Raw genomic sequence first — 19954 nt, forward strand, 5'->3', positions numbered from 1 at the left:
TGTAATGATATTTTGAATTTGATTTCATGTGTTGGAGTTATAATGAATCATTCGTCTTTAATTTTTTCTATCTTTACATGTTTTTTAACAGATAAATTAAAATTAAAATTAAATTTGTATTTTTTTTTATAAATTAAAATTAATATTAAATTTGTTTAGCAGTTATGGTAGGATAGTGACAAAAGGCGCTCGAGCCTTCGTCTTCAACAGAACAGAAGAAACAGAAATTCAAATTGTTCAGTTTATTCAAGAACAGATACACTGCCCCTTCTATACTAGCTTTGATTCAAGAATTCTTCCATCAGGTAGAGACCAAGACTCTTCTTCCCAGCAAAAGATTGGAGGGAGAACGAGTTGACTCCTCAAGAATGGGTGACTCCTCTTTCGTGTCGGGCTTCAAAAGTGGGTTTGGATCAGCTTTCCCCCAATTTGCATTAGAGAGATTGGCGAGTTTTGGGTCCGTTGCCTGGAGAGAAATAGGCGTAATATGGGGCGTTGAGGATGAGCTACGCAAGCTGCAGAGGACATATTTGAAAATACAAGAACTGGTGGAGCATATGGAGGGCAGTTCTTTAAGGCTGTTCGATGGGAGTAAGGCGTGGCAGATTTGGTTCGAAGATATGAGGAAGCTAGCTTATGATGCTGATGCTCTTTTGGACCACATCTCCCTACATCTCTCCAGCTATTGCTCGGTTAATGCCCGTCAAGAAAATCAGGTTTTCTCCATGGTTCTTTCTTCCTTTAATGAATTGAAACTTCCAAATAAGATATGCAAAATGCAGGAGAAGCTTGAGGAACTTGCAAAAGAAATGGAAGGTCTAGTCATGATTGAAAAATTGAAACTTGATCCTCATAAGTTTGCTCCTCCAAGATTCAATAGTTTGTGTTCGACAGTGTTATTTGTAGATGATAAAACTGTGGTTGGGAGGAAGCGTGATAGAGAGCATATTGTTGACTGGCTTAGTGAGAAATGTGAGAGGGGTGATTTCTCTGTAATGCCTATAGTGGGGATGGCTGGAATTGGCAAGACGACTCTTGCCCGACTCGTTTATGATGATGAAAGGGTTCGCGGTGTTTTTGGGAGGCGAATATGGATTTCTGTATCTATGGACTTTGATATGGTTAGAATTGCCAAATTTGTAATTGAATCTGCTACTCTTTGTGCTTGCAATCTGTCGGATTTGATCTCCCTTCAAGCCAAGCTTCGTGATGTATTGTCCTCAAGAAAGCTTTTGGTGGTCTTAGATGATTACTGGAGTGAGAGCCATGCTGATTGGGATGTTCTCTCTTCACTTTTTAGATTTGGCTCTAAAGGGAGCAAGATTATCGTGACCACGAGGAGTACTAAAGTTTCGTCGATAGTGAGCTGTTCTAAACCATACAAATTGGACAATTTGTCTGATGATGATTGCTGGAAGCTGATTGAACAAAGAACGCTCGCTAGTATGCAGACGAATCAGAATCTGGAACCGATCAGCAGACAAATAGCGAAGAAATGCAAAGGCTTGCCTCTGGTTGCCGTGACACTTGGATGTGCTTTGCGTTGTAAGTCCACTGAGGAGGAATGGCATTCCATATTGGAGAGTGAGTTGTGGGACATGCCGCCAACCGAAAATGTATTCCCAGTTTTGATGCTGAGCTATGTACACCTTCCTGCACATTTGCAACGATGTTTCGCTTACTGTTCCATATTCCCTCAAAATCATGAGTTTGAGGTGGAGGAGCTCGTGCTCTTATGGATGGCAGAGGGATTCATTCAACCGGTAGGTGCAAGGAGATTGGAAGATTTGGGTGCCGACTACTTCCATGATCTATACTCGAGATCCTTCTTTCAACAGTATAAGAATACTTCCAACAAGACAATATACAAAATGCACGGCCTTATTCATGACATGGCTCGAGTAGTTTCCAAAGATATATGCTTCAGCACAGAGTACAAGTCGTCAAATTGTTATCCCTTATTTGGTAATGCTTGTCATTTGTCTTTGCTTCATGACAACGGTCAGCAGATAGAGTTAAAGGCCTCTCTAAAGAATGAGAGGCTAAGGACTTTCTTACTGATGAGTAATAATGTTTCTAGCAGAGGAGAACTCCATCCTGAACTTTTTCAACATTTGCAATTTCTAAGGGAGTTAGGTTTGAGTAATATTGGTATTGCTGAACTTCCAGATTCTGTTGATAGGCTGGAATACCTCCGATACCTTAACCTCTCTGGAAATCCCATTTCTCATCTGCCTGAATCCATGTGCCGGCTTGCAGCCTTACAGACGCTAAAGCTTACGAATTGCTCTCAACTTCGTGATTTGCCGACGGATATGAAGAACCTGGACAACTTACGACATCTCCATTTTGATGTAAAGGGCCAGCTTCAGTCCATGCCACTGCAACTCGGAAGGTTAACTAATCTCCAAACTCTTTCTGCATATATTGTAGGTAGAAAGGAGGGAAACGGCATTGGGGAACTCAAGACTATGAATGGCCTCAGGGGATCACTTTGCATAAAGAATATTGAGCTTGTCTTAGATTCAATGGATGCCGTGGAAGCCAAGCTAGGCATGAAGACATGTTTGGATAAACTTGAACTTCAATGGAGAAAATTGGGGAGCGGACTAGATCCACAACTTCTGGAGCTTAAAAAGAACGAACAAGCTGAAGTCTTAACAAATCTTCAACCTCATGAAAATGTAAAAGAGCTGGTCATTGAAAACTATTGTGGCGTTATTTACCCAAATTGGTTGAGCCAACCATGGCGTAAATTTACAAGTATCCACTTGCAAGGGCTGAAATATTGCGACAACCTTCCGTCTCTCGGGCAACTTCCCTTCCTCAAATACTTTGCAATCTCAGACTTGCCGTCTTTGAAGTATGTTGATCATAACTTTTACGGTACATGCAATGCTGCAGCGTTCCCTTCGCTAGAGTCGTTTCAACTTCATGATATGTCAGCCTTATTGCATTGGAGAAATGTGAGCAACGATGCCATGCCTTGCCTAAACACTTTTACAATTCATGGTTGTCCTAATCTGATAAGTTTGCCACATAAACTCCTATCCCTTTTGCCATATTCAAGCATCAGTGACTGTGGAAGCCTTCAGGCCGTACCATGATATAGAGTTTTCTTACAGCAGAACCGCTTTTACGGTAACTTGTAGTCGTTAATACCTTTCTGTTTCTCCCTCTACGGTTTTGTGGTCTCTCTCTCTCTCTCTCACTCACTCAATCTCCTCTCTTTTCCTCCACCTAGAACCAATAATGACTCAATCACAAGAAGAGTTGTTGGCCGCTCATCTCGAGCAACAGAAGATTGATGTAAGTTCTCTCTCTCTCTCTCTCGCTCACACACACACAGAAACTATTGTTGATGCAAGTTTGAATGTTGTTCTGGAGTTCTGCATAATCTACACGGGTTTTTTGGTTCAAGTTTTTATTTTTCTGTTCTTATGAGAAGCTGGATATATAAGGAAGATCGTATAGATGAGCTTCGTTGGAAGTTTGTGTGGGTTTTGAGTTTCTTATCTTTCTCATTTGGGATTTCTGTGTGTTTCATCGTTCCAGATAGAAAAGCTAGATGTGAGTTTGGTAAAAGGTAGGAAAGGAAAAAATAAATCAGTTTAGTTCAACTTTTTCATTGAATATAGAGGAAATGGCCTAGTATTGTTTTTTAATGTTGGGTTTGGGCTGGTAAATGATCAATAGAGGGGCTGTATTATTGTCAATTAAACACTGTTTCAGGTTTAAAATAGGGAAAGCAAATAAATTTGGAGTTCTACCCATTGAAACTTGTAGAGCATGTATTGACTTTTAGAATTTGTGTGTTCAATATTTTCAAGGAACCAGCAGATCAGTCATGAATTTATTAGCACTTCCAATCTTATAGTACTTTCTACCACTTTTGGGGTGAGATAGTGATAGAAAGGAGGAGGAAGAGTAACACAATGGCTATGATTGTTCACATGTGCATAATAACTACCCATTGCCCCCCTGCAAGAGAAAAATACTGCTTCATACTATTTAAAAAGGAAAAAACAATGTTTGATATTTTATTAGTTTATTGATTCAGTTATTGCTTGCAGCACGAGGAGCCTTTGCTTGAGGATGAAGATGATGATGATGATGAAGATGATGATGGAGATGAAGATGAAGCTGAAGGTGTGCATACCACCCCCTTGGCTCTAACCCTATTGCACGTGCTGTCAATATTGCCTTATAAGTTTGTCTGTTTTTCCTTCTTTTGTGCTAGAGTTTGCCCTACTGTAGAATATATGGTTCTGGAAATTAATCGGCGAATTTGGGGCATCTCCTTTTGCTGTTTTTTGTGTTTGGAAAAAAGCGAGGTTCTTAGGAGATGTCTTGGTATGGAAAACATCTGTATGATCGTTTTGGCTGTCTATGATATGTCACATTTACTTTCAAACTGGATTTGTGAGTTATTTTGTCTCACAATATTAAGGATAGGAATGCATTTTGAAGTTTCAGTTTGCCTATATCAAACCTGTACCTCTTTGGTTTTGCTGATATGTTTAAGGCAGTTTGTATGACAACAATATGTAATGAACTGTTTCAAAACTCAACATCTGGGTTGGTGCAACTTTAGCTGTAACATAAGAATCCAAATGAGACATTAGGTTCATAGTGCATGTGCCTGTGCTGAAGCATGTCTGTTGGAAATGTAAACCATAAAGCTGTTAATTCGAAAGGGTTGAAAGAGATGCTGGAGTGACGCTGGACTGCCTTCATAAATGCCTGTACTTTTCCTCCCAAATAGAGCAAAGCTAAATCTTATGATGAATAACTTATAGACAGGAGCAAGTAGAATAAAATTCTTGCTAAACTGATTTGCCCTTCTTGTGTAGTACATTATGAATCTTTTAGTGCAATGATTCAGTAAATTAGTGTTGGAAATTGCACCTTTACCAATTAGTACTTGTTTCTCTTTTCAGGACAAGAAGATGCCAGTGGTAGGTCAAAGCAGAACCGAAGCGAAAAGAAGAGCCGCAAGGCAATGCTAAAACTAGGAATGAAGCCCATCCTTGGGGTGAGCCGGGTCACTGTTAAGAAGAGCAAGAATGTCGGTTTTTTCATCACTTCCCTTTGATGGCTTCCTGTTGACAATATACCTTTGCTTTAACACTTACAATATATCTGACATGGTGCTTCAGATCCTGTTTGTCATCTCAAAGCCAGATGTCTTCAAGAGCCCGAATTCAGATACATATGTAATCTTCGGTGAGGCGAAGATTGAGGATTTGAGCTCACAACTGCAAACTCAAGCTGCTGAGCAGTTCAAGGCTCCTAATGTCAGTAATGTTGTACCAAAGGCAGAGCCAGCACCTTTGCCTCAGGATGACGAAGATGTAGATGAGACTGGTGTGGAACCAAAGGACATTGAGCTGGTGATGACACAAGCTGGGGTTTCAAGAGCTCGGGCTGTCAAAGCTCTCAAGGATGCAGATGGAGATATTGTCTCTGCCATTATGGAACTCACAAACTAGAGAAATATCACAATTTAGATTTGTTTCCCACAGAAAGGTCACATGTGCCTTTTAAATATCCTGAGATTTTGAATCATTGAGGTTGAGATGGTCTCTTTTATGTTGTTTTCCGTTTTCCGTGTGTCTGCTTGGATGATCAAAATGGTTTTCAGGTGAATTCTTAGTTTTGTGTCTCTAGAGTTCATGTTTTCATTACTTTACTGTCGTAGTTTGATAATTGTCTCGATGCGCTGTGCCATTGGTAGGTGATGGTAACAAACCAAAGTCTTTATTTTGTGTACATATTTATTGTTTCCCATTACGATGTCAAGGACCAACTAAAACTCAAATCTACAGGTAAAATTTTGTCCAATTCCATCTTCCTCTAGTGTCTATTGAACCTCCAAAAACAGCTGAAATGGAACCCAGGAACACATATTCTTAACTTGCAAGTAGGTAACTTTTGACTTCTTAAACACATATTCTGAAGAACAGTGAAGAATGATGAAGATGACAAGCACAATACCAATTTGTCATTTAGCAGAAACGATGACAAAACACTTCCTTGTCTGCGACACTTGTATTTGTTCAAATAGAGGATGGAACATTATGATCATAAAGAAAGCGAGACACTGAGAAATTGAAAGACCTTAATATTCGAAAGGCCAGTGGGAATACTCTGACTGGTGGCCATTTTGCTGGTAGGGATCTGTACGAGCTTCAATAGTTTCATGACGGGTTAGGATTGGATCGGGACGAACCAAAGGGCCACATGAATGACCACCGCCTCTTCGCTCCCTGATTTGCAGTTCTATCCTCTCGACTACCCACTCTCCTGCTGCTACTCCTACCTCTACTTGGTTCTCTTGAGTTCTGATTATCGGAGCCACTGGTCATTTGCTGACTAGTTAGCTGTTGGCGGCAGACAGGACATGAACTGCGTTGTTCTAGCCATGACACAATACAATCTGAGTGATATAAATGTTTGCATGGAAGCTTTCTTACTTGAGAACCCAGCTCGACCCTGTCGCTCGACATCTTAGCTCTCTCAAAAGCTTTTCTTGCTACATCCAATTGCAGAAAATCTACCTCTCAACGGTTAAACAGGTAGACACCTGGAATTCTGCATGATAGAATGCAACCTGATAAACATTTGCACACAAGGGGAAACCAAAACAAAGCCAATAACTCACTTCATCAGGTTAGTATTCCATCTGCACAATAATCCATTCATGCTAAGAAAAGGAAAGACAAAGGCCATCATCCACTTGAATTTACAGCATTTCTTCCCATCCCAATACAGAAACAAAAGGCATAACAAAATAGATCAAGCAAGAGACACAAAACACATTAAACAATTCAGATGATCAAGAGTTGATTAATCACAAGAACAAAATTTTACAGCAGATGCACAAATGCAAAACAATCAGCAACTCAAGTCACAGTGAATTTAAAGCACTCACAACACAAATTAACTTCAAGAAACACAATAAGAAGACGGAAAATTAACAGAAACAAAGGCTGAACAAATACATTATTCTTAGTATAAAGATCAAATTTCTACCAATGCAAAAGCAAGTAATTTGTTCTGTTTTGCTGTGACAAAATGCAATCATTAAATCTGAAGATCAAATCAAGAAATTCAATATTTCCCAAACAAATCAACAACCCATTGTAGCAAATCATAGTAGATGCATTCCCTAAAAGATTAAACTTCCGAAAACGCACCAATACGCAGTAAAAGGAAAAAAAGAAGATAAAGTAGTAAAGCAAGAAAATCGAAAGGGATAAGCTAGAAGAATGTTGAGAAGATCGTGGTCGAAAGTTCAACAAAGTATCAAAGCACCGGATAGATTCTCCTTCCATTATTTCATCTTCTCCCAAATTTATTAAACCTTCAGCTATCCATTGCCAAACTAACATATCCTTGGTGAATTCATAATCAGATGGAAATATTGAGCAAAACAAAATGAAATCTTTCAAATACTTTTCATTACGCAATACCACGTCTGTAGTTACTTCCAACTTTGCGTCACGCCTAATTTCCTCTGCTTTCCCTTCATCTTCTTTTGCTCCTACATAAGAATGGCTTGCAGAAACATCTTTATCCCTTATTTTCTCCTCTAGTTAAAACGAATAGCTTTCAGGGGAATCTGCATTAACTTCTTCAGTAATGGTGCTTTGCCTTGAAGCCAAGCAAAGACTCTGTCATGCAAATTAGTGTAAAGAAGCTGATTATACAACTTTGTGATGGCACAAGTTCAAAAATTCTGAAACAACGTAATTGGAACAGGACCAGCTTGTAAAGAGAGACATTGGCCGAAATTTAGTATATTATTCATCAAGTATAGTCAGCCAGTGTGACCTTTGAGTTAAAATAATAAGGCCGAAATTTAGTATATTATTCATCAAGTATAGTCAGCCAGTGTGACCTTTGAGTTAAAATAATAACATGCAGGTCTATTAAAATAAACTAGTGCTAATGACCATATCTGTTTCAGGAAATGAGAAAGGAAAAGAATATAAGCAATGCTAATCCTACTCATCATGTTGACCATAGGTTAATAAGAACTCTTTCCAAGAACATCGCTAATTGTTTTTAGGTTTCACTTAATGTCTGGTGTTACAGCTAATTCTTGTTCATCGACAAGAATCAAATTGTCCTTTCAACCCCATTTTTTTTCCAAACATTTTAACATGACATATATCTAAAATATTTTCAGTTAAGTAACTATTCAAGCCTTGATTATTATTCTTAACAAAGAATAACTCAAAATTCATACCTTCTGATTCTCGTCATATTGAAAACTTGCACATGCATTGCCTCTAGTAGCCTGGCTGCTCAATTCTGGATGGGAATGAATTGATCCTGTAACAAGATTGGAGGTCATTATTCAGCACCTACTATTCTTTTTCATATTTTTGCCTACGAAAAGCACTAAAATTTCCAGTCTCCATAACTCATAATTGCCTAAAAACAGGAAAAGAAGCCCTAGTTCACCAATTTAATAAAAGATCTCAAATACCCTTTTATCTAGAATAATAGAATTTGTTCCTCAAGCTTTCAGTAGTGTTATTTGGTGGAAACCACTGATTACGGTGCACTTCTTAGCAATTTCAAAATCAAGTTAACATGGAAAAACGTTAAAATACAGACAAGGAAAATGTAATAATGCGTGATATTCCCCATAAAAGTATAGGGTTAATATTTTATACAGAGGTTATTGTTGACAAATATGCATTTGAGTCCAAGTTCATCATCAAGCTTTGCTTTCTATCTTTAGACAGTTTAATTCTGAAAACATTAAACATCAGAATTCTGTAATTATAACAATCAGGATATAGATATTCACGATGATATAATGCGGGCATAGAGAAAAGAAATTTAACCACCTTTCATGATCTCTTCCTCCATGAATTCTTCTTCCGTAGCCTGATATTGTTTGTGAAAGGGCCATGACTGATGAACAAATAGGTGCTGCAAAATAAAAAAAAAAAGGTGAAAGAGGGATAAAAAAAGCATTCATGATCTAACCAGAGCGTGAAGTACACACATAAAATCTCCGATGACCATAAAGTCAAACTAAATTGGAAGTAGAATGCATTGAATAACAATGCCTTAGCACCACATCCATTTACATTGACACAATTCTTTATGGAGACAACCCATCAATAAATCCATTTGCAGACATATTTCTTGGATGTCACCACAAACATAAATATGTCTGCAAATGGATTTACTAACGATTTATGTGGGTTTAGTAAATCCATTTGCAGACATGTTTCTGTGATGTCACAAAAACATTTTTTCTGTTTATGAGATGCACTGGCACGGGACTCTCCCCCCCCAACCCCCAAACTCAACTACATAGTACTTGGGTTTACTAAACAGACAAATGTTGGATGATTCTATTTATTTGATGTCATCAACTCAGATATAAGAAAGAGAACTCATTTGCTGTATCATGGACTTTTTCCAACCTACATGCAAAGGTTCGCCTTTTTCCTTATTTGCAGCAACCATCTCATGTTCCCTAAACAACCAAACCAATCATCTTGTTCCCTATCTTCGTCAACATTCAGTGCTCTCTCTTCACCTAGATAACTAAGTTTTCTTTCCACCCATAACAACGATATAATGCATACCTTAATAAGCTTTTGATCATAGCATTCTCTGATGTCACATGAATGACACGTAAAGTTCTTACTAGATATTTTGGTATAATGAAGATGAGTAATCGATCACATTCTCTATTGCTGAACAAAAAACTTAACAAATAAACAAAACTGTGGTTATAAGAATGTGACATGAGAAAAGATCACCTTTTCATTGAAGAGATGTTCTACGTGTAATTATACCATCAATTCTATATACTGAGTGGTCTCTTTTCACGCATTTTGACATTGGCATTCTTAATCGTCCTCCAGAAAATTCCTTCATTCTTGGGCAGTTGTAAAGAGTCACATCTTCCAGTGATGGTAACTCCAAATCTTTAATCATGTGACAAAAACTCTCAAGTAGTGGCAGCCTCCGAAGTTCTAATACTTTCAGTTGGGGAAACAATGATTCATTAATTTCTGGTTGTCCTATTTCACAATCCTCTGCTATAACTTCTTGCATCATGACACACTTTTCTACTGTCATGTGTTTGAGTTGTACAAGAACTTTGGCAATGGAATGAGAGAATAGTTTCTCAAAGTGTCACATGACATAACCACCAGTACTTCAAGTTCACTGAACCAGCTTGTAGTAGGTTGGTGGCACCAGATGTTAGTCACACTATCCAACTCAGTAATTTCCAACTTCTTTAAGCCACCAAATGCAATCTGCAAACCAGTAACAATTGGGAAAAAATAATATATCCATTGTCAAGAACTAATTCACCATTTGAGCAACTCAAAGTTCTAACATGAAATAACAATACCAAAAACCAATTACAATAAAAGAAACATTAAAACACAGTTAATGGGCATACCTTCTCAGTGAATAGACATTGCATGACACTATCATCATTATCATCATTGCCTCTAAAGATTAGGTCGCTCTCATTAGGACAAAGTGTTCTGAGCTTTCGCAAGCTTTGAATGCAGAACTCTCTCAACTGGGGAAAATCAATCCTCACACTTTTGCAGAAACCAGTGAAGTTAGGAAGGGTATCAAGCTCTATATAATTTAATTTGGCAAACTCGATCTTGTTGCAGCTAATATTGCCATCTTCAGGCCCTTCCCCAGAAAAGATTTCTTCCATTATTTCACAATTCTCTATTTTAATTTCTTCGAGTTGCACCAAACCCTGAGCCGTGGATAATGAGAATAAACTCTTTAATTTGGGACAATGTGATATATGAACAGACCTGAGGTTGGAAACTGAAACACTTTGAGTTGGATTTCTACAGACATGCACCAAAGGAAGGTAACTTAAGTAGTTTCAGATTTCTTAGTTTCCCAAACATGGCTACTGGAAATTGACCATGGAATACCTCGATAAACAGGGGAAGGTCTTGAAGACACAGTGATTCTAGAACAAGAAAGAGACCATTTGTCTGCAGCACCTGATCAGCTCCATTCACAAGGTATTCCATTATGCTACAGTTACGTATCTCCAACTGTTTCAAGAGCTTAAAACCCTCCGGAATCAAATCATCCACTGCATTTTTAGACCCAACTCCAGCTAAACGCAAACTTTCAGTACTCCTCAACATGACACAAAGCCAATCCACTAAAGGAGTAAGACTTGGAAGGTAGAAGTCCATTGCTCCCAAAAATTCCCCATAGTAATCATCAAGGTGTACAGCAGGGAAGCTGAGATGAGAAGATTTCTTGGAATCGACATTTGAGCTCTTCAGGTGTTGATATTACATAAACAGTCGACCTTGACCAGATTTTTGAATTTTGCGCAATAATATTTTGATCTTGTATCTCAATCTGTAAAGCAGTCAAGTTAGGCAAGAGCTCGAGTTCATTAATTGAAGCATTTCCCACTCTTTTTCCTTCTTTCTCTACTTCCCATCCACTGAAGCTGCCCAACATGTAAAGTTCTTTCAAACGATCAAAACTTGATACAAGACCTGGTTCAATATATTGGAGATTGTGACAATTTGTCAAAACTAACAATTCCAGATTGACAAGTTTTTTCATTATCCCAGGCAATACCCGAATATCAGTATTAGAAAGATCTAATATGACCAATGACTCCAATGGCTGAATCCATACCATGGCCTAATCCGGTATACACATCATCAAAGACCCACAGTTTTTTTCACATTTTTATCAGTACCTTTAAGATCTGATGCCGCAAGTTTCAACGGGAGCACACATAAGAGATGAAGTAATTTCGTGGTACTATTGGATTTCATTTGTCCTCGCTTTGGTGGTAATGATACATTCAGACTCATCTTGCGTATTAAGTTGATGTTTGTTTCAATCCCTTCACCAAATAAACTACCCCGAGCATCCGTTTCCTGTAGCAGCTTAGACTCATATGACAAAGCTGGGTTCAGATTGTTTTCTGCAACAGATCCTAGGCAAACCTTGCTACTATCCTTCAAATGTCTCCCAATAACATTAAGGGCAAGTGGCAAGCCTTTGCATTTCTGTGCAACAGATCTTGCTAAAGGATATATATCAGAAGAGTCTATAGAGACGCCAACTATCTCTCTTAAAAGACTCCATGCTTCCTCTTCTGTTAAGCCTTGCACTGCAAAAATCGCATTAGCTCCCATAGCCAAGCAAACATCCTCCAATCTGGAAGTTATCAAGATTTTGCATGAACCCTTGTGCTTGTGCAGCGGAATTCCAACTTTCTCTAAATCTAGTATCTTCCAAACATCATCCAGTATTATCAGAATCCTCTCTTCCACAAGCAATCTACACCGCAATTTATTTACTGTGGCCATAAAATTCCCCACTTCCACTTTAACACCCAAATAATCAGAAATCTCATATGCAATCCTCTCTGGGTCAAAAATTAGGCCAACCCATACCAACACAACAGATTTGAACAGTTTCTCACCTTTCACCTTCTCCCCGATTCGTCCCGCCATTTTGGAAGTATTCTTATACTGTTGAACATTTTGCTGCAAGCCGACACATGGATTCAGGCAGATGAGAAATGGGATTTCCAGAGAGGTTAAGGTATCGGAGGTATTCCAGTTTATCAACAGAATCTGGAAGTTCAGCAATACCAATATTACTCAAACCTAACACCCTTAGAAATTGCAAATGTTGAAAAAGTTCAGGATGGAGTTCTCCTCTGCTAGAAACATTATCACTCATCAGTAAGAAAGTCCTTAGCCTCTCATTCTTTAGAGAGGCCTTTAACTCTATCTGCTGATTGCTGTCATGAAGCAAAGACAAATGACAAGCATTACCAAATAAGGGATAACAATTTGACAAGTTGTACTCTGTGCGGAAGCATATATCTTTGGAGACTACTCGAGCCATGTCATGAATAAGGCCGTGCATTTTGTATATTGTCTTGTTGGAAGGATTCTTATACTGTTGAAAGAAAGATCTCGAGTATAGATCATGGAAGTAGTCGGCACCCAATCTTCCAATCTCCTTGCACCTACCGGTTGAACGAATCCCTCTGCCATCCATAAGAATACAAGCTCTTCCACCTCAAACTCATGATTTTGAGGGAATATAGAACAATAAGCGAAACATTGTCGCAAATGTGCACGAAGGTGTACATAGCTCAGCATCAAAACTGGGAACACATTTTCGGTTTGCGGCATGTCCCACAACTTACTCTCTGATATGGAATGCCATTCCTCCTCAGTGGATTTACAATGCAAAACACATCCAAGTGTCACGTTAACCAGAAGCAAGCCTTTGCATTTCTTTGCTATTTGTCTACTGATCGGTTCCAAATTCTGATTCGTCTGCATACTAACGAGCGTTCTTTGTTCAATCAACTTCCAGCAATCATCATCACATAAATTGTCCAATTTGTATGGTTTAGAACAACTCACTATCGACGAAACTTTATTACTCCTCGTGGTCACGATAATCTTGCTCCCTTTAGAGCTAAATCTAAAAAGTGAAGAGAGAACATCCCAATCAACATGGCTCTCACTCTAGTAATCATCTAAGACCACCAAAAATTTTCTTGAGGACAATACATCACGAAGCATACCTTGAAGGGAGATCAAATCCGACAGATTGCAAGCACAAAGAGTAGTAGATTCAACTACAGAGTTGGCAATTCTAACCATATCAAAGTCCATAGATATAGAAATCCATATTCGCCTCCCAAAAACACCGCGAATCCTTTCATCATCACAAAAGAGTCGGGCAAGAGTCGTCTTGCCAATTCCACCCATCCCCACTATAGGCATTACAGAGAAATCACCGCCCTCACTAAGCCAGTCAACAAAATGCTCTCTATCACGCTCCCTCCCAACCACAGTTTATCATCTACAAATAACACTGTCGAACACAAACTATTGAATCTTGGAGGAGCAAATTTATAAGGATCAAGTTTCCATTTTTCAATCATGACTAGACCTTCCATTTCTTTTACAAGATCCTCAAGCTTCTCATGCATTTTGCATATCTTATTTGGAAGTTTCAATTCATTAAAGGAAGAAAGAACCATGAACAAAACCTGATTTTCTTGACGGGTATTAACCGAGCAATCGCTGGAGAGATGTAGGGAGACGTGGTCTAAAAGAGCATCAGCATCATAAGCTAGCTTCCTCATATCTTCGAACCAAATCTGCTGCGCCTTACTTCCATCGAACAGCCTTAAAGAACTGCCCTCCATATGCTCCGCCAGTTCTTGTATTTTCAAATATGTCTGCACCTTGCGTAGCTCATCCTCAACGCCGCATATTACGCCTATTTCTCTCCAGGCAACGAACCCAAAACTCACCATCTCTCTAATGCAAATTGCGGGAAAGCTCATCCAAACCCAGTTTTGAAGCCTGACACGAAAGAGGAGTCACCCATTCTTGATGTGTTTGGAAACAAAGTCGTTGTCCAGCTATTGCTCGATTAATGCCCGTCAAGAAAATCAGGTTTTCTCCATGGTTCTTTCTTCCTTTATTGAATTGAAACTTCCAAATAAGATATGCAAAATGCAGGAGAAGCTTGAGGATCTTGTAAAAGAAATGGAAGGTCTAGTCATGATTGAAAAATGGAAACTTGATCCTTATAAATTTGCTCCTCCAAGATTCAATAGTTTGTGTTCGACAGTGTTATTTGTAGATGATAAACTGTGGTTGGGAGGGAGCGTGATAGAGAGCATATTGTTGACTCGCTTAGTGAGGGGGGTGATTTCTCTGTAATGCCTACAGTGGGGATGGGTGGAATTGGCAAGACGACTCTTGGCCGACTCGTTTATGATGATGAAAGGGTCCGCGGTGTTTTCCGGAGGCGGATATGGATTTCTATATTATGGACTTTGAATGGTTAGAATTGCCAAGTCTGTAGTTGAATCTGCTACTCTTTGTGCTTGCAATCTGTCGGATTTGATCTCCCTTCAAGCCATGCTTCGTGATGTATTGTCCTCAAAAAAAAATTTGGTGGTCTAAGATGATTACTGGAGTGAGAGCCATGCTGATTGGGATGTTCTCTCTTCACTTTTTAGATTTAGCTCTAAAGGGAGAAAGATTATCGTAACCACGAGGAGTACTAAAGTTTCGTCGATAGTGAGCTATTCTAAACCATACGAATTGGACAATTTGTCTGATGATGATTGCTGGAGGTTGATTAAACAAAGAACCATCGCTAGTATGCAGACAAATCAGAATTTAAAACCGATCAGCAGACAAATAGAAAAGAAATGCAAAGGCTTGCCTCTGATTGCCGAGACACTTGGATGTGCTTTGCGTTGTAAGTCCACTGAGGAGGAATGGAATTCCATATTAGAGAGTGAATTGTGGGACATGCCGCAAACCGAAAATGTGTTCCCAGTTTTGATGCTGAGCTATGTACACCTTCCTGCACATTTGCGACAATGTTTCGCTTACTGTTCCATATTCCTTCAAAATCATGAGTTTGAGGTGGAGGAGCTCGTACTCTTATGGATGGCAGAGGGATTCAATCCACCGGTAGGTGCAAGGAGATTGGAAGATTTGGGTGCCGACTACTTCCATGATCTATACTCGAGATCCTTCTTTCAACAGTATAAGAATACTTCCAACAAGACAATATACAAAATGCACGGCCTTATTCATGACATGGCTCGAGTAGCCTCCAAAGATATATGCTTCCGCACAGAGTACAACTCGTCAAATTGTTATCCCTTATTTGGTAATGCTTGTCATTTGTCTTTGCTTCATGACAATAGTCAGCAGATAGAGCTAAAAGCCTCTCTGAAGAATGAGAGGCTAAGGACTTTCTTACTGATGAGTAATAATGTTTCTAGCAGTGGAGAACTCCATCTTGAACTTTTTCAACATTTGCAATTTCTAAGGGTGTTGGGTTTGAGTAGTATCGGTATTGCTGAACTACCAGATTCTGTTGATAAACTGGAATACCTCCGATACCTTAACCTCTCTAGAAATCCCATTTCTCATCTGCCTGAATCCATGTGCCGGCTTGCAGCCTTACAGACGCTAAAACTTACGAATTGCTCTCAACTTCGTGATTTGCCAAAGGATATGAAGAACCTGGCTAACTTACGGCATCTCCATTTTGATGTAAAGGGCCAACTTCAGTCCATGCCACTGCAACTCGGAAGGTTAACTAATCTCCAAACTCTTTCTGCATATATTGTAGGTAGAAAAGAGGGAAACGGCATTGGGGAACTCAAGACTATGAATGGCGTGTGGGGATCACTTGGCATAATGAATATTGAGCACGTCTTAGATTCAAAAGATGCCGTGTAAGCCAAGTTAGGCATGAAGACATGTTTGGATAAACTTGAACTTCAATGGAGAAAATTGAGGAGGGGACTAGATTCACAACTTCTTGACCGTAGAAGGAACGAACAAGCTGAAGTCTTAGCAAATCTTCAACCTCCTGAAAATGTAAAAGAACTGGTCATTCAAAACTATTGTGGCATTATTTATCCAGATTGGTTGAGCCAACCGTGGCGTAAATTTACAAGTATCTACTTGCAAGGGCTGAAATATTGCAACAACCTTCCGTCTCTCGGGCAACTTCCCTTCCTCAAATACTTTGCAATCTCAGACTTGCCGTCTTTGAAGTATGTTGATCAAAACTTTTATGGTACATGCAATGCTGCAACGTTCCCTTTGCTAGAGTCGTTTCAACTTCATAATATGTCAGCCTTGTTGCATTGGAGAAATGTGAGCAACGATTCCATGCCTTGCCTAAACACTTTTACAATTCATGGTTGTCTGAATCTGATAAGTTTGCCACATAAACTCCTATCCCTTTTGCCATATTCAAGCATCAGTGACTGTGGAAGCTTTCAGGCCGTACCATGATCAGCTATTTCTTGTTATGTCTATAATCATTTTGGGTCCCAGAAAGCTTCTGATGAAGCTGGCATTGAAACAACATCAAGGAATTTGGCAGCTTGAATGATGATTCTCTTGGAGACATGAAAAATTGAAGCTTTTGTCCGAATATCGTGAGATCTCCAAAAGCTTGTGCTCGGGTAAAATTGGAAATCTATATTATTATAAAAGAAAATTCTATTGTCGTACCAATTTTTGAATGCACAAATTTACCCTTAATTCATTTCTTCTCTTAAAATAAAATTGGGTTAAAATTGTAATTTACCCCTTAATTTTGTTTTTCTTTCAATCCACTACTCCATATTTCTCTCACCAATATATGTATTAAAATTGATCAAAATATTTAATATAAACACATTGATTGATGTATATTAATATTTTGGGTAAATTATATTGACAGTCCTTGAGGTTAGGTCAATTTACACAAACACTCCCTATCTTTTACAAAATTATAGCTACACCCCCTGAGGGGTGTTAGTATAATAGTGTAATATTTTTCAAAGGATGTTTGTATGAATTTTGCATTTGAATAAATAGTATAGTTATAATTACTGCTATAACCTCTGGAGATGTAACTGTAATTTTGCAAAAACAAAAAAAAAAACGAGAGTGTTTGCATATTTTGACTTAATCTTAAGGGATGTCAATGTTATTTACCTTAATATTTTATCGTATCTTTTTTTTATTTATTCACGTATCACGTATGTGTGGACGGCTAGTTTATGTAAATATTTTGCTAACATCAGCATTTTTTGTCCAGATGAATTTTCTAAAAGGGTGTAAGTGTAGTTTTAAATTTATGGGGGAATGTACTTTCGCACTTTGATAGGGGATATAAGTGTAAGTAACCCTATTATATATGCATTTCCTGAAAACAAACTAAATTGTGCATCCGTATACCTGTGGAAGGTGTAAATATAGAAAATACTATTTAGACAAATATATATAGAGAGAGGATAAATTATATCGAGCTTCCTTAAAATTTAGCCTCGTTTTTGAAAAAATTATCAAAATCTCCTGATATTGATGAAGTTATGTTATGGCCTGGCAATTGTCGAGCTCGAGCTCAACTCTGTAACTTTGAGCTCGAGCTCGAACTAAATAGGAACAGGAACAGAACTCATTTGACAGAACTCATTCCATTTATTTGACACAAAGCAAGGAAAATCTATGAATTAGCAACCACCAATTGAAGAACAGAGACATAATATATTTCCACTGTAGTACTTGCCAAAACAATTGAAAACAATATCCACCAATAGGCACAAATATGTCATCTGATGCAACTACGATGCGAGCAATTGATCAACAGAAAGAAGAATTACCTGGAAGCCGCACTCGTTGCTGTCCCCGTTGCCGACTTGCCTTTCTTGTTGCCGTGAATTTGGCTAGGGTTCTAAAAGATGGGTTTGGGAAAAAAATAAGAGAGGGGAAAGAATGGAGGTAGAAAGAGAAAGAGGGAGAGAAAGAAAGAAAAAGGGAGAAGAAACGATGAAAAGAAATAGAAAGAGGGGTTTTTGACTTTTGGTATTCTTATTATAATTATAATAATAATAATTATTATTATTATTATTATATTATTATATTATTATTATTATATTATTATTATTATTATTATTATTATTATTATTATTATTTTAAATTATGAGATCGAATCATAAATTTTTTATATAGATATAGTTGAAATTAATATATGTTTATAATCTGCAAAATTTATATATTTATAAATGTTAATATAACATTGATGTAACTATCATATTATATTGTTGAACAACATGGGTTAATCGGGCCATCAAAATTTAGATCAGACCGTTAGATATAATAAAACTTACAAAAAAATATATTTTGTAAAATTTTAGACTTATTGGATAATACGGATGTCGAGATATCGTATTCGAAATAAAAGTAATCATTCAAGACGGTGTATCGTTGAATCAGGCCATGTGATTTTAAATCATACCGTCCGATATGATCTAATGGACGCAGTCTTGTATATATTTAAATTTCGTATGAATAAGGTGTTCGGATTTTAAGATATCGTAATTATTGATTAAACTTTTTTATTTTATTATATATAATAAAATAATAATTACAATTGTTCAACCATCATCATCATTATTATTATTATTATTGTTGTTGTTGTTGTTGTTGTTTTTATTATTATGATGATGATTTTTCGATTAATTAATAGGAATTACTAAATTTTGACATAATTTATAAATAATAAAAATCATAAATGAATTATTGTCAATTTAAAAAATGTTAACATAATACAAATATATATTAAAATATAACATGAAGTTATATATATCATATTAAATAGTAATTTTAATTATAAAAATATTATAATTTACTAAATTGTTGATTAAATTTATTTTTGTAAAGATTAAATGTATAAATAAAAGTACCATAATTTGTTATTATCCAAAATAAATTGTATGATATTGATTAATAATTATAGTATATAGTCAATTTAGATTATAAACTGATCAAATATTAAATATAAAATTAAATATATAAAAAAATCAAAAATAAAAAAATATATATAAAAAAAAATCACCAACTCGCAAGCTGGTGAACAATTAAATTTGAGCTCGAGTCTAGCTCAAAACGAGCGCGAGCCGGCTCAACTCATCTGTCACCCCTAGTTATGCAATCTTAGAAGAAGGTCTACAATTGTTAACTTTAACTGTTGTATTTTCTTTGTTTTTTAAATAAAAATATATATAAAAAAAACCAGAAGGGGTGAATGAAAATTATAAAAAAAAAAATTGTCCACTTTGTTTATAAAAAATCAAATTAAAAAAATAAAAATTACAATTTATAATCCATAAGAATATTTTAATTAGTTTAACACAAAAAATGAATGAGCTAATTTATAGAAATGATCTTTAAAATTAAGAACGAATTGATAATTTTTAAAATAATAAAAGATATTTATAATTGTAACAAATTTAACAGGAGACGCGATTAAGAGACTGATGTGTTTTCCATAGACTCCCTTGACAATTCTTTTGGGCTACTTTCAAGGCCTCGAATTGTTCAACATT

At 37.2% G+C, this 19954-nt stretch overlaps 1 protein-coding gene and 1 long non-coding RNA gene across 4 annotated transcripts; one reads left to right on the plus strand and one right to left on the minus strand.

Moving 5' to 3' along the window:
* LOC105162707 (nascent polypeptide-associated complex subunit alpha-like protein) lies at positions 228-17058 on the plus strand. 3 transcript variants are annotated; one of them, XM_011080801.2, is made up of 4 exons: positions 3187-3309; positions 4074-4149; positions 4941-5068; positions 5160-5669. In XM_011080801.2, the coding sequence occupies exons 1-4, from the start codon at positions 3253-3255 to the stop codon at positions 5490-5492; spliced, it is 594 nt and encodes a 197-aa protein (XP_011079103.1). In that variant the 5' UTR covers positions 3187-3252; the 3' UTR covers positions 5493-5669. The 3 variants fall into 3 exon arrangements, 2 of the variants coding, with proteins under 2 accessions (XP_020549604.1, XP_011079103.1); XR_002287136.1 differs by lacking the exons at positions 4941-5068; positions 5160-5669 and adding an exon at positions 228-3141 and having other exon boundaries at positions 3245-3309; positions 4074-4130; XM_020693945.1 differs by lacking the exons at positions 3187-3309; positions 4074-4149; positions 4941-5068; positions 5160-5669 and adding exons at positions 228-3089; positions 16854-17058.
* LOC105162706 lies at positions 5925-18381 on the minus strand. Its single transcript, XR_002287137.1, has 6 exons — positions 18230-18381; positions 9795-10298; positions 8865-8949; positions 8255-8340; positions 7476-7676; positions 5925-6594 (listed from the first exon to the last, which is right to left on the minus strand). It is a non-coding gene; the product is annotated as an uncharacterized LOC105162706 (long non-coding RNA).

The sequence above is a fragment of the Sesamum indicum genome, linkage group LG5, assembly GCF_000512975.1.
Source record: "Sesamum indicum cultivar Zhongzhi No. 13 linkage group LG5, S_indicum_v1.0, whole genome shotgun sequence".
In the NCBI taxonomy this organism is placed as follows: Eukaryota; Viridiplantae; Streptophyta; class Magnoliopsida; order Lamiales; family Pedaliaceae; genus Sesamum; species Sesamum indicum.